The sequence below is a fragment of the Pollicipes pollicipes genome, unplaced genomic scaffold, assembly GCF_011947565.3.
Source record: "Pollicipes pollicipes isolate AB1234 unplaced genomic scaffold, Ppol_2.1 Scaffold_7261;HRSCAF=8764_pilon_pilon_pilon, whole genome shotgun sequence".
In the NCBI taxonomy this organism is placed as follows: Eukaryota; Metazoa; Arthropoda; class Thecostraca; order Pollicipedomorpha; family Pollicipedidae; genus Pollicipes; species Pollicipes pollicipes.
Window position 1 is genome coordinate 40,450,744 of NW_023597054.1, and position 15,908 is coordinate 40,466,651.

The window sequence follows — 15,908 nt, forward strand, 5'->3', positions numbered from 1 at the left end:
TCGCTGCTTGGCAAAACAAGGCTGGACAAGACTGTCTCGTTTAAAAGATCTTGAAATATTTGGGGTGTGTTGAAATAGGTGGTTTCGTTAGCTTGCCTGCCCAATTCCGTTAGCTTGCATTTAAGCGATCTTGAAATATTTTGGGCGCGATGATTTTCCTGAAACGGCGTTAACTTTACTATGACCATTCGGAAACATTACGTGCTGGGACTTTATCAATCGTTTAATTTCGGACTTGGACTACCAGAAGGTTTTCAGCCTGTCCCTGTCGATCAAAATCAACTGGCCCTGTTGTAAAACAAGTCCATCATCTCGTTTCACAAACAATGATTGAAATATCATTTTATCATTCATTATTCATTACTCATCACGTTTGATTATTCATTTATTGATGCATGGCACTGACTATGGGGAGGGGGGGGGGGGGGTAGGAAACGTCATGCATGTGCATCGCAGTCGATGGCTACATCATATACGTCTGTTGGCGAATAAACCCTATTGCCGAATAACTCTGCTCTGTTTTCCTTCCAAGGCGTGATGTGCACTCAGCAAGATCTGTAAACAAAATAAAGACTAAACAATCCGCAAAAGCGTCAAATTTCTCCATTCAATCTCATTGGTCGGACGAAACGCGCATCGATTACCCTCTATGGAGGTCACCATGGAAAACGAAACTACACAGCATGTTCCAGTGATTACAAGCGTTCCACTTAATATTCGGTGACAGTTTTTGTTCTATGTTCACTGAACGCCCATGCATATAATACTCCATCAAATGGCGCGAAACCGGCGACGAACGTACCCTTTTCTACTCATGGATGTTATATATTCCGCATCACCTTACGAATTGCGTGTTCGTTTCCTTCACCTTGAAGTATTCTAACATCTGCCCGACAATTGCTTGCCGAAAATAGTTTCGTTGCCGAAATTTCGCCCAGGAGAAGGGCAAGCTGGGTTACAGTGTCAAAGGAGTCTCTTTTCGTCGCTGTAGGAGCGCTGACTTTTTCATTCTGACAACTTTTTATGATCGATCGTGTTTTGATGTCTTGGTGAGCCGTTTTTATTAGTGTTTTAGAACCCCTTGGAACATTTCAAGCTGCCGAGAAGACCTGGGACCTTTGGTCCCATGGGTACCCTGCACCTCCAGAGGGTTGGGGCACGGCCCAAAAGCCCCCAGTTGCTTACGCCGCTGAGTCAGATAAGTATGTCCAGATGTCTAAATGTCTAAGCATGCCCCAAAAACTGTTTATTCGGCAAAGGCCCTACATGACGTCACAAGGAAGCTTAGCCGTCCGGCTCTCAGCGGACGTCTGAATCAAGCCGTACGGTAAAACATGCTCTCAACGTGACGTAGAATTTACGGGATCTTGTTCGAACGTAACCCTGAATTCACAAGATCAATATTTGATCTGACTGGACGCTGACACCGCATGACGTTTTCAAAGGTCGACTTTGCGCACACCATTCTTTATGTTCTTTCTCAATCAGCACTGATAAATCATTAAACAAGATCTGATCTACACAGACAAGCCGTGAATTCGTCGCACCATAATGTTGAAACCCCTTCTAATCGATTTTCGCCTTGGTTACCTTTGAGAACGAGGTCATACTTCGTTAAACTGATATGGCCGGAGCTGGAACCTTCAGGGTTAGGTGAAGAAACGGCTCCAAAGCTGTTTAACCCAATTCTGTCTAACCCGATATCTTTAAAAATCTGTGGTGTATGTATGTGGGAGGGGAGCAGGGAGGGGGGGGGGGAGCCGCGTCAACTATTTGCCTGGCGAGACGATCGTGCCTGACTTGCGTTAGCATGCCTGTCATTGTCCATGCCAGGCTTTTCGGCTAGCTTGCATGCCCATTAGCTCCTCTGACGTTTACTGGCTGGTGCCTTGCGGTCGTACCTCGCACCGGTCTGCGGCCCCCGCGCTGCGACGGGATAACCGGCCAGCCCGCAGCCCACGCGCATGGACAAACGGCTGGCAGCGGGTGGTAGTTCGTTACCGCCGGCGCCGGCCGCTGGATGGGTCCCAAGACCGCGGCAAGGTCGGAGACCGGATGGCTCTCTGTTTACTCAGCGGCCCCGGCCGCATGACGCCGCCTTGCTGCCGGCCGTGGAGGCCCGCACAGAGAGGGGGCGGGCGTCTTGCGGGTCAGCAGAGGTGCGCACCGTGTGCTGACGGTGAACACGGGCACACATTGTAGTGAATGGCAAAGGAGTACTCTTTAAGACAGCGACAGTCAGGTTCGCCGTCTTATAAAAAGGTGTATTCACATAGTAGCCGCCGGGGCATGTGCCCCGACCCCTTTCCATTTTTATCAACATTTTTACATGAACGTGGCTGAATGTTGACAATTCGAAGTTACTGGTAAACACGTAAAAATAATATGATCGGTGACATGCGGTGATGTTTTATGACATGCATGAAATTACGCGCAGCTGTGATACGCCACACGCGGCTTTCACGAAAACTTATTGCGCTGAAACTTTTGTTGTGAAATCCTGCGTGCGCCCCGTCGACGTCTTAAGAACGTTTTTAAGACGCTTGAATTTTCAGATTTAGATGCTTGGTCATCCCTTCGAAGGTTTTCGAAGGTTTCCCGTCTGAGTTTTCGATACGTTTGTAACTCCTTCGGTCACCATTGACTATTTGAGAGCTGTGGGATGACGGAGAGGGGTACAAGTAATGAAATGCTGTGACTGTATTGCATCACCGTCAAAACCGTGAACAATCCCACCCTGAGAGCCCAAACTAGAACTGTGCAAGCGCTCTGACACGGCTCCCAATTAGGGCACTCGTGTAACCGGCTCGCGGAGGAAAGCCGCGGCTTATTCTCGTGGAGGCGAGGTGTTTCTGGATGGGAGATCAGCGATGGCGAGAAGAAGGGGTTGGGATGCCGTTCTGCCCGTAATCCAGTGGCGTTACCTGAAAAGAGATGGGGTAAAAGTTACATCTGCCTCCGCTCCCCCACAATGCGGTGACTATCCGTCACGCTGGGGTGAGGGTCGGGGGAGAGGGCGCTGTTACTGACCGCCCACTGCAGTGCTCAAAAAGGTGGCGCTGTTTTCGCAAGCGTTTCCCGCTACAGAGGCGGCGTGTCTGGAGGTGGCGCTGCTGTCGTGAATAGGCGTCACCCTCCACAGGTTGTGCGTGTCAAGGCATGACCCTGCTTCATTAAGACCACTCCGCAAAGTTCATGTGTCTACGGGCGCCGCCGCTGTGGTAAGGGGTAGACACATTCTGCAGGGTGCGCTGCACGTGTGTGTGTGTGTGTGTGTGTGTGTGGTTAGGAAAAACCGCTGCTGCCATGGGTAACAGTCGACATGTGTAGGGTTAACGTGTCATCGTGATTCATGATGGCAGTAATGTTTGAACTGTTGAAAATCACTTTTATACAAAATTGGAGTGAATTGGACATCCAAGGACCTTTGCCAATGTTGCGAGTATTGACAGCATTAGGATAGGCTTTATGGATATTAGGATCTACGAGTTTTAGCATTTAGGGCTGGCACTAAATATGCTAGTATTTTTTATTAGTATAATATGCTATTATTAGTAGTGACATTTAGCATTGGTACCCGCATTGCGTCGAAAGTGAGTGTATTTCGGGTTAAAGGGGGTGTAATGTCAATAATTTTCGTAAGAAGCTGTCAAGGAAATGAATACTGCATAACTCTAACAGCACAGATCGGCTGTCAGCTAATAATTCATCACAATCGGTAGGAAACCGTCAAAAAGGTCCCGGGCCGTCCCTGGCTTAAGCACACGATCTCCCGCTTACGGCCGTGGCGCGGTACCACCTGCGCCACTGCAGGGCCGACTACGACGGTGCCAAAGTCGGAAAAGTCACGGTGTACCGTTCAGGAAAATCTTGATCCCGCACGCCATGGAAGTTTGGCCCATCTAGATACAAAACGGTAGAAACATTGGTGCAGCACCAATGACGCAATCTTACTTGTGTTACCAGGCTCATTAAAGTTAGGAATATCAAGTAAACCGTCGAGTGGTGGTGCTGCTACCTTTGACGCGAACCGGATGCATGCTGCTTGCCTCGTAGAGATTGGCGTTCAGGATGAAAAGCGAATGAGGAAAGAGGGCCGGATGACTTTGGACTCTGCTGTCAGCCCGGTGACACTGATTTATCACCATTGTTGAGATATGACTCTCCTCTTTACATAGCACCAGCCAATGTCGCACTGTCGACTATGTCCTGTTGACGCACAGTAATACCCTTCGTAGTCCAGACTTTGCGACCTCCGACCTCATGGAACCGCAGTGCCCGAGCTGGCACATGGCATATATCGAGACATCTAGGCAATATCGAGACATCTAGGCAATCTGTTTCATGCGTCGGCGAACAAGCTGTTGTGAGATAGGGAGAGCAGATCTCTTCTATCGCAGTTTTTCCGGTGATATGAGTCGGTTAAGGACATGTACAAGCTTAGCATTTTCCCACGCCATTCATTTTCAATGGGCACCCCCGGAAGGCATCTCACCGCCAGGCAGAGATTGGCCACCAGCGGAAGCCCGCATTAAGCCCGCTCTCTACCCGTCACACAGCAGGCAACTAACGGAACCCTTCTGGGCTTTCACCGTGACGAGGGAACCGAACCGACGGTTGTTATCACAACACGGATGCGCATCGCTACGCCGTGTTTCCGCTCTAGAAGCCCCCCCCCCCTTGTTCCTCTCGTTACGCTGCGACAGCAGAAGAGAAGCAAGCGACTTGTGACGTTTGAAAACGTGTCTGGGCCGCCCGCGGGTCGTCCAGATTAGTGCGCCGTCTGGTGCGGGACGTCCACATTGGTGCGCCGTCTGGTGCGGGACGTCCAGATTGGTACACCGTCTGGTGCGGGACGTCCAGATTAGTGCACCGTCTGGCGCGGGACGTCCAGATTGGTACACTGTCTGGTGCGGGACGTCCAGATTGGTGCGCCGTCTGGTGCCGGACGTCCAGCGCGGAGCCCATGCCCGGATGCCGGGGAGCGTACGTTCTTCAGTAGGCCGCATCGGTCGCTGTGTGCGCTGTAGCGTGTTACGTCTGGAGAGCCGAAAGGATGCAGGGGGCTTGAGGTTCTGCTAGTGGTCGGGTCCGCTCGATCGAATCCGTCAAGGTCGTGTTGATGCGCTCCGTGTGACTGCACCTTCTTAGGTAGTATGGAGACCCTTGCATCAGTTCGGTTCCCGCGACGCGCGTGGGTCGGCGAATCCGCGCGAGGTGAAGACAAATCGACCGTCGCCGAGTAATTCCTGCAGGGGGCCTTCCCTACTAGACGCTACAGACAATCTATGACGGTTGATTAAGTAACTTCGGTCATGAGTGTAGGCCATCGACTTCTAGCTTCATACGCGATAGCCCGGCATAGCTGGATGTCGTGATACCGAACGCAGTGGTGAGGGCCGGGTTATCTGTTCGCAACAGCCACCACGTGCCCAGAGCAAAGGCTGCCACAACTGTCTCCAGGCTACTTCCCTGAGGCTGACTGAAGAGCACCAAATTTGACTTTTGAGTTGTTGCCGCCATTACCGTTCAAAGTGACGGTACGAACATTACGAATCCGGTCGAACCAGGCAATGCACCCATGTGAACGGTTCATCTTCCGTCGGGGTGTCTCGCAAAACAGTCATCTTTTCCTAAAAATTTGGGCTGGACCTCAAGAAAACCCGTGAAGCCGAAAGCAAAGACCTTACCTCCCCACTTTGACCTGATCCGGCATCCCTGTGAGGGTTCTAATCCGCCTAGATCCACCTCCAGACGTCCTGTGAGCACATCAGGACATACAAACTGAATGCATGATTCCATCTTGTGACAATAACAAAACAAGATTTCGCCTCGCACTGGCTAAACTGCACGCTGCAGGCCTTGAAACTGCGTTTGCATGCGCCATATATTCATCATGCTCGGGGCATATGGTCCCTGGAGTGCGACACCATATAAGTATATTACAACACCTGAACTAAAAAATATAACATATACGGTGTCCTTAAAACACGATAGTGATCTACCAGCACCAAATGGCGAGTTTCAATTGTTCCGTAAAACTGCTATCGCCATCCTCGTGTAGATTAGCCCTCTACGCCTACTGAAGACCACCATGCTGCTCAAGCCTGGAGGCATCGTCACCCCCCCCCCCCCCTTTCCCCCTGGTGGGATGCATCTTTGTAACTGAGTTCAGTGTATGTATCCCGTCCTGCAGCAAGGTATGGGGTCTCGTCCTGCAGCAAGTGGAGTAGGTCGTCCATGTAAGGCGGAAGGTATCCGTCAGCGACCACTGCACTGTCTACCCATCGGAATTCCATAAGGACCCAAGTGCCGCAATAATTGCTACTCCCGACTGCTATCGGTACCGCCCATACACAGACGTCGACCTGTTCGATAATTCCATCAGTTTCCATCCTAGCAAGCTCTACCAGCAGCTCATCTTAGATGACGAATGTCAGTCTGCGCAGCCTGGGTTGGAACCCGGGTGAGGCCACACCGGACAGTTCAGGGGCATCGAACCTTTTAGTTTGGTTCCTTTTTCTCACTTTTCTGTCCACCAAACTGCATCGAATAAACACACTAGGTCGAACTTGATCTGTCAACACGTTGGGGTGCAACATACAACATACCACACTCATACCGCGCAGGTCAGGCCCGCACAGATCAGCTGTCTCGCAGACCTCAAGCTGGGCTGCACTAAAGCTACACAGCTCTATGTTAACCTGGGTAGTGGAATGTGACCCTTCAGCATGCTGAGTGGTGTCAGTGCGACAGGTGGGAGAGCATCATCACAAAATGTACAGAATGTCCCTCTTGCACAAGAAATTATCGCCTTGAAATCATACGGTCATTGAAAACACGATGATGCGCTGATAATACGTTCACTGCCCGCCCGGTATGGCCACACCCGCAGGGATTTGAGCTGAATTGGCCATGTTGAAGATCTTTCAGTGCAGTTTACAGTCCGGCCCTTCTATAAACCTAAAACTCACTAGTTTCTTAGGTATACGTCCGCGAAGATGTGCAGACTATTTCGTGTAGACCATTTCAAAGCTATTCGGGCACGTATGTCGCCAAAGCAACGCCATTGCCGCCTCACTGGTCATGCGGCGTTGAAGGCCAAAAACAATGTTATCGTTGAGCCGTTCAGAGTTGGTGTCTGTGAGCACAGTATCCCAATATGGTAGAGATCAATAAGCTCTCAATCAATGATGAGCAAGCTGTGCAAGTTTCAATCACAAATAACATCTTGTGTTACATGATATCAGAAGTTGGTCATGGCTGCTAGTTATTACGGAAGGTCGAGTCACTTAAAAGCGCGATAGCTGAACAAGTGAATACCAGTGCAGTTGTTAAACTCACCAATAAATATGCAAGAACGCCACGAGAAAGGGCCTAAAAGCACAAATATTTTGCTCAGTGAACAGTTCCACCACCGCCATTGCCATCTGCTAGCGAGTTAAAGTGCTACGTATGAGTGCTGGGGTGGCAATTTTCCGCTGCTAGTTTGGTAGCACCTCAACGTAATGCAAATGTTCCATGGCGTGATCAGACAATGACGCATCGAGGAAGATATGTACTACATAGGGAAATTGTGTTTCGTAGAGCAGTGTGCTCCACTTGAAAGTATATCAATAGTTATAATGATATGATATGATAAATAGGTGAGCTTATTTCATCATATCTGATGCTTCATTCCATATCCTTGATTAAGGAAAATTCCTTTAAAATATCATCTCTGTCATGCTACAGCATCAGCACAAACCACCAGCTTGTTCGTCTTCTGTATTTTAGAACAGAGGTCACGGGCCAAACCTGACATTTTATGCATTTTTTTTAAACTGGCGCGTGCACATGTTCTTTCCGGGAGATACGCTGCTAAATCGTAGTGTACGCAGGACACAACCCAAATCTGAGCGGTTTTTCATTTTATCAAAATGTTCGGCACACCGAAACCATATTTTAGACCAATGACGAGCGGCCGTGTGGTGACAGGGGTCCAGTAGGTCATGTGCCTGGGAGGCCGTGTGGTGACAGGGGTCCAGTAGGTCATGTGCCTGGGAGGATTGCCCAGGATGCGTAACTACGCACACCCCGGGAACACGCAGACAATTCGCCATCTGTCATGACATGGATTGGCAGTGGCCCTTATTTCTGCCTTTATCCTGACCTGAAGTGGTGCACGTGATAAGCGTGATTTACTTCGTTATGCAGTAGATGACCTCGGACGCGATTTAGCCGCAGGACGTCTGCTATGTGACTCCATTCCAGATTCTTCTCCGATGCAGCCGAGGAATCGCGTCCGCTAACCTCGACATCTCTCGACTATCTCTAAATGATGCATGCCAAGTTTATGATAAGTGTATGTTTATGGTACACAATAATATAACTGCTTACTTAGTAGCGATTTCGAAGCTACATGCACATTATTTTGGGTGCTAGAGGCCTCAAAGTCTTCAGAAGATTAAATTGATCAGGGAATATTTTACTCTACTTATAATAACACCAGTCTCATTAAAGTGAAAGGGATGATACTGCCATTGTGGCAGACTAAATGACGTCACAACCAGCTTCTGCTAGACTGAAATGTGCGCTCGCAGAAGTGAAACATGGCAATCAGACAGTAGCTGTACCAGGCTCCAGTTCTGCTTTGTTTTCTGCTAAGGTTTGCTTAAAACTGGCTTTGCTACAAATGATTAAGTACAACATCATGAAGGAATAAGGCACGACTGTCCCAAATACTGTTTTTTTTTGAAGCCTGTTTGTCTATTCAACATCTTTGTGACAAATTATTCAGTAGGCTAGTTCAAATGCCCGCGGTCTGTTGTTTGTGCAAGGATCGAACCAGGTCGTGCAACCTTTGTCTTTACTTAATTCAAAAGAATATGATACATTTTTGGTATTTCAAGGTTGATATGCAATCATCATCGAAGTCTGAACCAAGCAGGATCGCTCAAGTAATTTCATACATGTCCCTTCATACTTTCTCTGCTACCGTCTGCATTTTATGGACGTCGAAATGACACCCTTTGCATAGCCAACAGAACTGGTGTAGGTCCATTTTCAGATGCGCGTCTGGAGAATACTATACCCGTAAAAAATGCAGTGACGGTGTTAGAGGTGCTGAACTGCCTGTGGGTTTTGTTTTGCCCTTCCTTATGCTAAAAAGCCTGACCCCGCTTTATTTGATTCCTTCGATACTGCCATCGTTCAAATTACACCGATTTGGAATCACCGCCATTAAATAGAGACTGCACGTATGCACATTTGGCGTTGCGTGTCTGTTGTGCACGTATAACCGGCCATTATGGAAATATATTTTGCTCGGAAAACCGCATGATTCCTTACGAAAGCGTGGGGCGTGGTGCAATGCTCAAACGCCGGTAGGCAGACTCTGACCGGCGCGGAGGGTTATCGACCGGTGGCGGAACTTCTTTGATCCCGTGATTATACCCTGAGATAACAGCAGGTCAAAATACCCACCTGGCGGACGCGGTGGGCGAAACGGCAGGGTGTAACATGTGACCTACGGGTTGAGGCCACTGGACGGCTGAGGTCGCCTCATCATGTGGTTAGGAGACCGCCAAGTCGGCAAATTTCCCCGCCGTGCCCAGATGGGGGCGGGCCAGCGATGCGCACCGGGCGCCGTCTGCGGCCGCCTGGGCCGCGGTTCTGCGGGCGCTGCTGCCGGCCGGCGGACCGTGCGTGGGACTTCCGGCGGGCCGCGACCCGACCCCTGACCCTGGCCAGGGCCGGCCGGCCCGCGCGCGCGCGCGCGTCACTGCCGCCGGCCACCGAGACGCGCCCCGTCTGCGTCACAGACGGCCTCGTGACGTCCTGCCGGCGACGGCGACCGTGACCGGAGGGGAGCGTGCGACTCTGGGGCGGTCTCCGAGCGCGCGGACAGCGGCCTCCGCCGCCGTCGCTTCGCATCTGCTAAGGCCAACCTTGCCTGGCCGGGGTATTATTAGGACGGCGATCCCATTACGACAGGTTAAGGTTACCTAACTACGTCCAACGTCTGCAGTCCGGAGCTGAAAGTCAAGTTCATCAGGTGGTGGTCTTCTACAACTGTACACTTAACGAAGCGGCTGTATCGTCAGTGATCACCGATTTTTAGGATCATCAGCGTCGACATAAAGCATTAAGCACAACAACTATTGTCGTTTAAGTCATTCGGGGTTGTTGCGCTTTTCCGATGAGCTCGTCAGCGTAACATCCCTGTCGTGGTCTGTGTGAGAACCGTGATGTTGTTTGCAGATGGATGAGCTGAAGACGAAGGATGCTACCATGGCCTCTTTAAAAAAGGACTTCGACATCCTGAGGTCTCGAAACGATGCTGGCGTCAGTCCAGGGTACACTGAGCAACAAGTTCAGGTATGGCAGTTTTGATTAAGGCAAATGTGTCTGCCATTTGCCGCTCCTTCCGCACGACCGGCAGGCAGCACCTGTATGACAGGATCCTTTTCCCAGAAGCTGCGCCAATGTGGCTAGGTATAGAAAGGGATTCCATCCAAAAGTAATCTACCCAAATCTGTACGAACAAACTTAGACATGCATCTTAGACATACCTAAACTGACATCCTAGATACTGTGCGCACTTCCATTACCTGGAACATGACTTTGGGAAGTATCCATCAGGTTGCACAATCCGTCAAGAGTGTGTGCAGAACCTTTCCTGCTGCATGCGCTGACTCATTCGCGCGTATCATCACCCTAAATATGAAACGTTCCAATGACCGAACGTCTAAGCCGAACTTCATCGTCTTGCCCGAAACCAGCGGCCGTCTGTGTCATTCCGGCTTGCGAATCATTAATTCTGAGCATGGCCGCTAGATGCCAGTGTCCCGAGTCGGAGCTCGGCGGCTCCTGCCCCACTAGGCCGCGCACGGGCGATACGTTCAAACGACTCTGACCGGTGTGGCAGTGGGTCGCCGTAGAGGCTGGTGGTCGGGTTTTGAGGGCCTCCGGAGATGTAGGAGTGCTCCGCGGAACGCAATAGTGAAGTACAACAGGCATAACGCGCGCGTGCCTGTGGTCACACGGCACGTGCCTGGGGAAAACCAAATGAGGTGAGCTGTTCGGAGAATGCGTGCCTGTCTGCTGCCAGGGCCGGTGTCGTATTTAACTGAATGACATATTCCAGATCCCTGTGTTACCATTAATGGCGTGAATAGTTGCCAATTCCCGGCGTTACTGATGATTATGTTAACGATTTCCAGGTCACAGCGTCATTGCAACGCTTTTTGTTTTGCTTTCCAAAACTGCGAGACACAACCAAGTTCAGAATGTACTCATGGCTCACCATAAATTTAGCTTCCCTTACTGATGCATGTCGTCCGTTTTATCTTCTTTTGCAGCACATAGAAGTCTCATGAGCCAGAGCGTGGGAGGTCTATCTCCCTAATTCATGCTAATATTTAAGAGTGCAAAATGTTTGAGCTGTTGAGTGGTTCACAAAGCTGATTGTGGATAGAAACACGTCATGTTACTAAACTAATGTAGATGAAAAAAGCCCGACGTGCGTCACCAGATAATTGCACTTAAGGCTGCCATAATCTTGGCCGGAAGTAAGTACAAGCCAGCCGGGATTAAAGCGGCGTGCGGGTTTCGTTTGGATGTCCGTCAGATGGGGTCTGGTTCTCAACCCAGTAGCATTTCTGTAGCAATCGCAGAGCCAACGCTTGCAAAGAAGGCACTTAGAATATCGTGGTTTCAACGCCATTGGACCAGGGCGGCACCCTGGCGCCGTGGGGAAGTGGGACTAGCGTGCTTTTGGCCTTCAACACTGCAGCGTCTCTGTGGGAGAACAAATGAGCTTGGATTACGGAAGTACATCATTGCACAACCATGTTCAACTACGCTTGTCATCTCACTGCACCCCAGCATTGTTGACATGCTGCCGAAATGGGGATTTTAGCGAGGTAAAAGGTAATACATTCAGTTAAATCGTCTTCGATTTCAGCCGTTAATTACAGAACCAATGGACCGGAGAGTGGATGTCTATTTGGAGAGTACGCACAACCTCTTAGCAGCTGATCCGATTTCCAGTTTTGTATCATCGGCACCTATATTGCGCTGAAATGTGGTGGGGAGCTAAATATCAGCTGTGAGAATAGAATAACAACGGGCCAGACATAGCTGTCTTCTGGAATTTTAGATGGGACCGGGACCCATCAACGTCGTTTTACGTTTCATGCGACCCATCAACTGCAATCACGCTTGTAATATTGCACCCAGGAGTAATCGCAGACGGCTGTTTCGGAAGGCTCCCTCACGTTTCCTGGCATGGAACTTTGCGACAAGCTTATGGTTGATACTGGCACAAGCGGAGGAATAGTCCGCACAGACTGCGTGTATTCGTTTGGGCCCGGCCATTGCGTCCCAAGCGCGCTTCAAAATGACGTCAAGCTGACAACGTCTGGTCGTCTGAGTATATTGTCAGTTTATGTCATAGCAGATGCACAGGTAATATTGCTAATGCATAGCAGTATTCAGCAACGACATTTACACAGCTGAACATGACTGGCTAGGCTCCACTTGATAGATTCATGCCGTTTGTGTTGGAGCACACAAATCATCATGCCATAAGAAAACATGGCATGCAATATTGATATAACATAAGCATGCCAGAGCATATTACATGCTCCAACTGTTGCCATCTTCACATGGCTGAAATGAGTTACATAACTTGCCTCAGCCTGGGGTACGTGAGTGGTACGTAAGCACCAGTATATAACTGTGGATAGCACGCATAGAAAACGCATACGGTGCCTGTCCCACTGAACAGCATCACTGAAGCAGTGGGTATCGAGCTAGCCCGCTCTGAGTATCTTTAAACTCCCTGTAACTCCACAGGCTGGAACGAAGCGACAGTATTGGTAGGTGGCTACAACAACCACCTGTGTCTACATCGGATCCATATTTGCTTTGCAAAAACCGCTTCCGGTCCATTTGTACATTACAAATATCCCAGAGGAGATCGCGTTTGTTCGTGTGCAAGGCAATCATGACGCATTTGGACGGACCTGCAGGCATCTTACTGTAGGCGCTTGTTCTCTTGGTATCCCCTGTATACCACGCTGCAGCGCCGCATGCCTTGAAGATATCGCAGCATCGGGGCCTGCGCTAACATGACACTCCTTTCTGTTTCTGCATTCAAAGACAAACCTCTCTCATGGGGATTTCCAACTTTCAACGCAACCTTGCAAGGTATGGACCATTGCGTGTTATGTGGACAATGATAAATGCGTACGATCGTTTGCTTATATTCGTCTTACGTCACCTGAGATGCAAAACAGATTGCAGGAGAAAGTACTGCATCCTTGCCTCATGGGTATGCAAGGTCCAGTGGCGCCGCCGCTCGCCTTCGGCTATGGCGAGCGCCTCGTCGTGACCCAGCTAATCCGCAGACCTTGCTGGCGAAGGCAGCAGAGCCGGGTCGGGTTAGCCAGGCGCGGCACCCCGCACCGCGTGCAGCACGCTTCTGTGGCAGTACAGTCGGCTGCACGCAGTACCGACGGCTGGTGACTCGGCCGCGGCGCACGTGCGGTCGGGGCGGGGCCGCTCGGACTGGTGCACGCACGTGCTGCGATCACCCCGAGGCCGACACGTACTGGGCACGCAGGACAGGCAGAGCGCAAATGGTGCGTTGCTGTCATAGGCAGCTCAGCTCTGGCTTTGCCTTGTTATTGGAATGCTGTAAGGATCAGAGCTTATTTCGAAGCATAGTGTTCAACTGCAAACGTTCCGTAACCGGTAATTTGTGCATCGATGACGTCAACTCACAAAATCGGCTGCGGGCTGGCACATATTGACTCAGTGAGTATTTATGGACTAGGGTGGCTGAGGAAAAAGCGTGTCGGTCAGAAATTGCGTAAGTTTATGAGTCCTGCACGCTGCTCAAATGTTAAGACACACGACAATGTCGTGCCGCATGTCAATTATGCATCCGTTACAATACGAGAACACACCCCGCTGTGGTACATGTCAAAGTGGGTGCCTTTTGCACGCAATTTGATCGCTCTTGCCTCAGTTTATTACGTAACCTGCCGCATCTTTATCTGTTTATTCTCTTTCTCCCTGCTTGTCCTCACCAGCGTCTCACTTTCGGACCACGTCCCTCGCACCTTTAGACGCTGCGTTGACGAATGTTGTGAGTTGAGCACATAATCTGACAGCGGCGTTGTCACGCCGGCCGTGCTGGTGCCGTGGGCCGGCGGCAGTGACGGCGTGCCGCGGCTCGCTCGGGCCGGGTTTGCGCGGCCTCATCGCACGGTCGCCGCGTCTCCCCCCGCCGCCCGATCGATGGCTCACCCGGCTCACCTTTACACCGCGCGCTCCGACCGCGGCCCGCTCCGACGGCGAAAGGTTAAAAGGCGGCACTTTGTAGGTGTTTGAACCAAAACTCCTCCAGGTCTCTTTCTCATTCAGGCGCCTCGCGGCCTTTAATTGGCGGTAAACCGCTGAGGTGGAGCTTCAGACCGTTTTTGCTTCCTCGCCGTCGATTATCTCGACCGCTAGTGTATTTTGACAGAGCGCTTTATGACAGCATGATTGTAAATTGGTTACCTGCTGCAGATACCGTGCTCTACATTTCATTAACCGGTTTTATCGGTTTTGACATCCATGTTTTTATTTGGTGGACTATAATTGGCGTCGATGGCAAAACTACCATTTGTAAGGTATATCCATATGACAGCAGCGTCCTCTGTCTGTTCGATAGCTTATTTTAGAGTGTCAGCGTTACAAGCTGTGGCGCTCTCATTGCCCGATGGCATGGCTACTGTGACCATTTTTGGGTTGAGCGCAAAGGTACAATGGCGAATTAGCCGGCAATGGTCTATCCTAGCCGTAGTTGCCAGCTGTATGCATGCTGCTTAGCTCTGTTTCCCAGCTGTACGCAGGCTGCTTGGCCGTGTTTACCTATTGTATGCGGGCTGGCTGACTCCTGCAGTCAGTTCCTGTTACCGACGTAGCGGAGCGGCAGACCATAGCAGGGCGCGCGGATGTTTTCACACGAAGTCTACCATTCAAAAAGCTTCCTTGTTTAAGAAGTAAACGTTTGCTCTTCACACTTGTCTTTAGGCGTCATCGCATTCCCACATTGGCTGCCGATCCTCTCCGTCGGAGCCAGCGTTCCAGGCGGTCCGATGTCGCCGAGGTATGCCGGGCGTGTCCGCTCGCAGGGCGCGTGTCACCAGGCCCGAAGAGAACCTGACCCAGCTCTGGCCCGCCCTCCGGCCGCACTGACACTGGGCTATACGCGTGACATGCTGTTCGGTGCTTCACCCCAGGCTGCAGGATAAGGTCCTGCCATCTCTGGGGCCGCTCCTGTCACCCGTCGGACCTGTATTGTCCCTCCCCCGACGCTCCTGTTACCGCTCCTATCATGCAGCGGGTCTGTAGTGTTCCTCCCCCGACGCCCCTGTTACCGCTCCTGTCATGCAGCGGGTCTGTATTGTTCCTCCCCTAACGCTCCTGTGGCCGCTCCTGCACCCGGCGGACCTGTATTATCCCTCCCCTGACGCTCCTGTGACCGCTCCTGTACCCGGCGGACCTGTATTATCCCTCCCCTGACGCTCCTGTGACCGCTCCTGTACCCGGCGGACCTGTATTGTCCCTCTCCCGACTCTCCTGTAACCGCTCCTGTACCCGGCGGACCTGTATGTCCCTCCCCGACGCTCCTGTGACCGCTTATGTACCCGGCGGACCCGTATGTCCCTCCCCGACGCTCCTGTGACCGCTTATGTACCCGGCGGACCTGTATGTCCCTCCCCGACGCTCCTGTAACCGCTTATGTACCCGGCGGACCCGTATGTCCCTCCCCGACGCTCCTGTGACCGCTTATGTACCCGGCGGACCTGTATTGTCCCTCCCCCGACGCTCCTGTAACCGCTTATGTACCCGGCGGACCTGTATGTCCC

General features: G+C 51.1%; 1 protein-coding gene across 1 annotated transcript in view; it reads left to right on the top strand.

Moving 5' to 3' along the window:
* The window catches only part of LOC119111425 (janus kinase and microtubule-interacting protein 1), a 59,155-nt gene that overhangs the window by 11,382 nt on the left and 31,865 nt on the right, over window positions 1-15,908 (top strand). Inside the window, exon 5 of the mRNA XM_037235236.1 lies at window positions 10,243-10,359. Coding sequence (XP_037091131.1) covers window positions 10,243-10,359 — 117 coding nt within the window. The remainder of the gene's footprint in view (window positions 1-10,242; window positions 10,360-15,908) is intronic.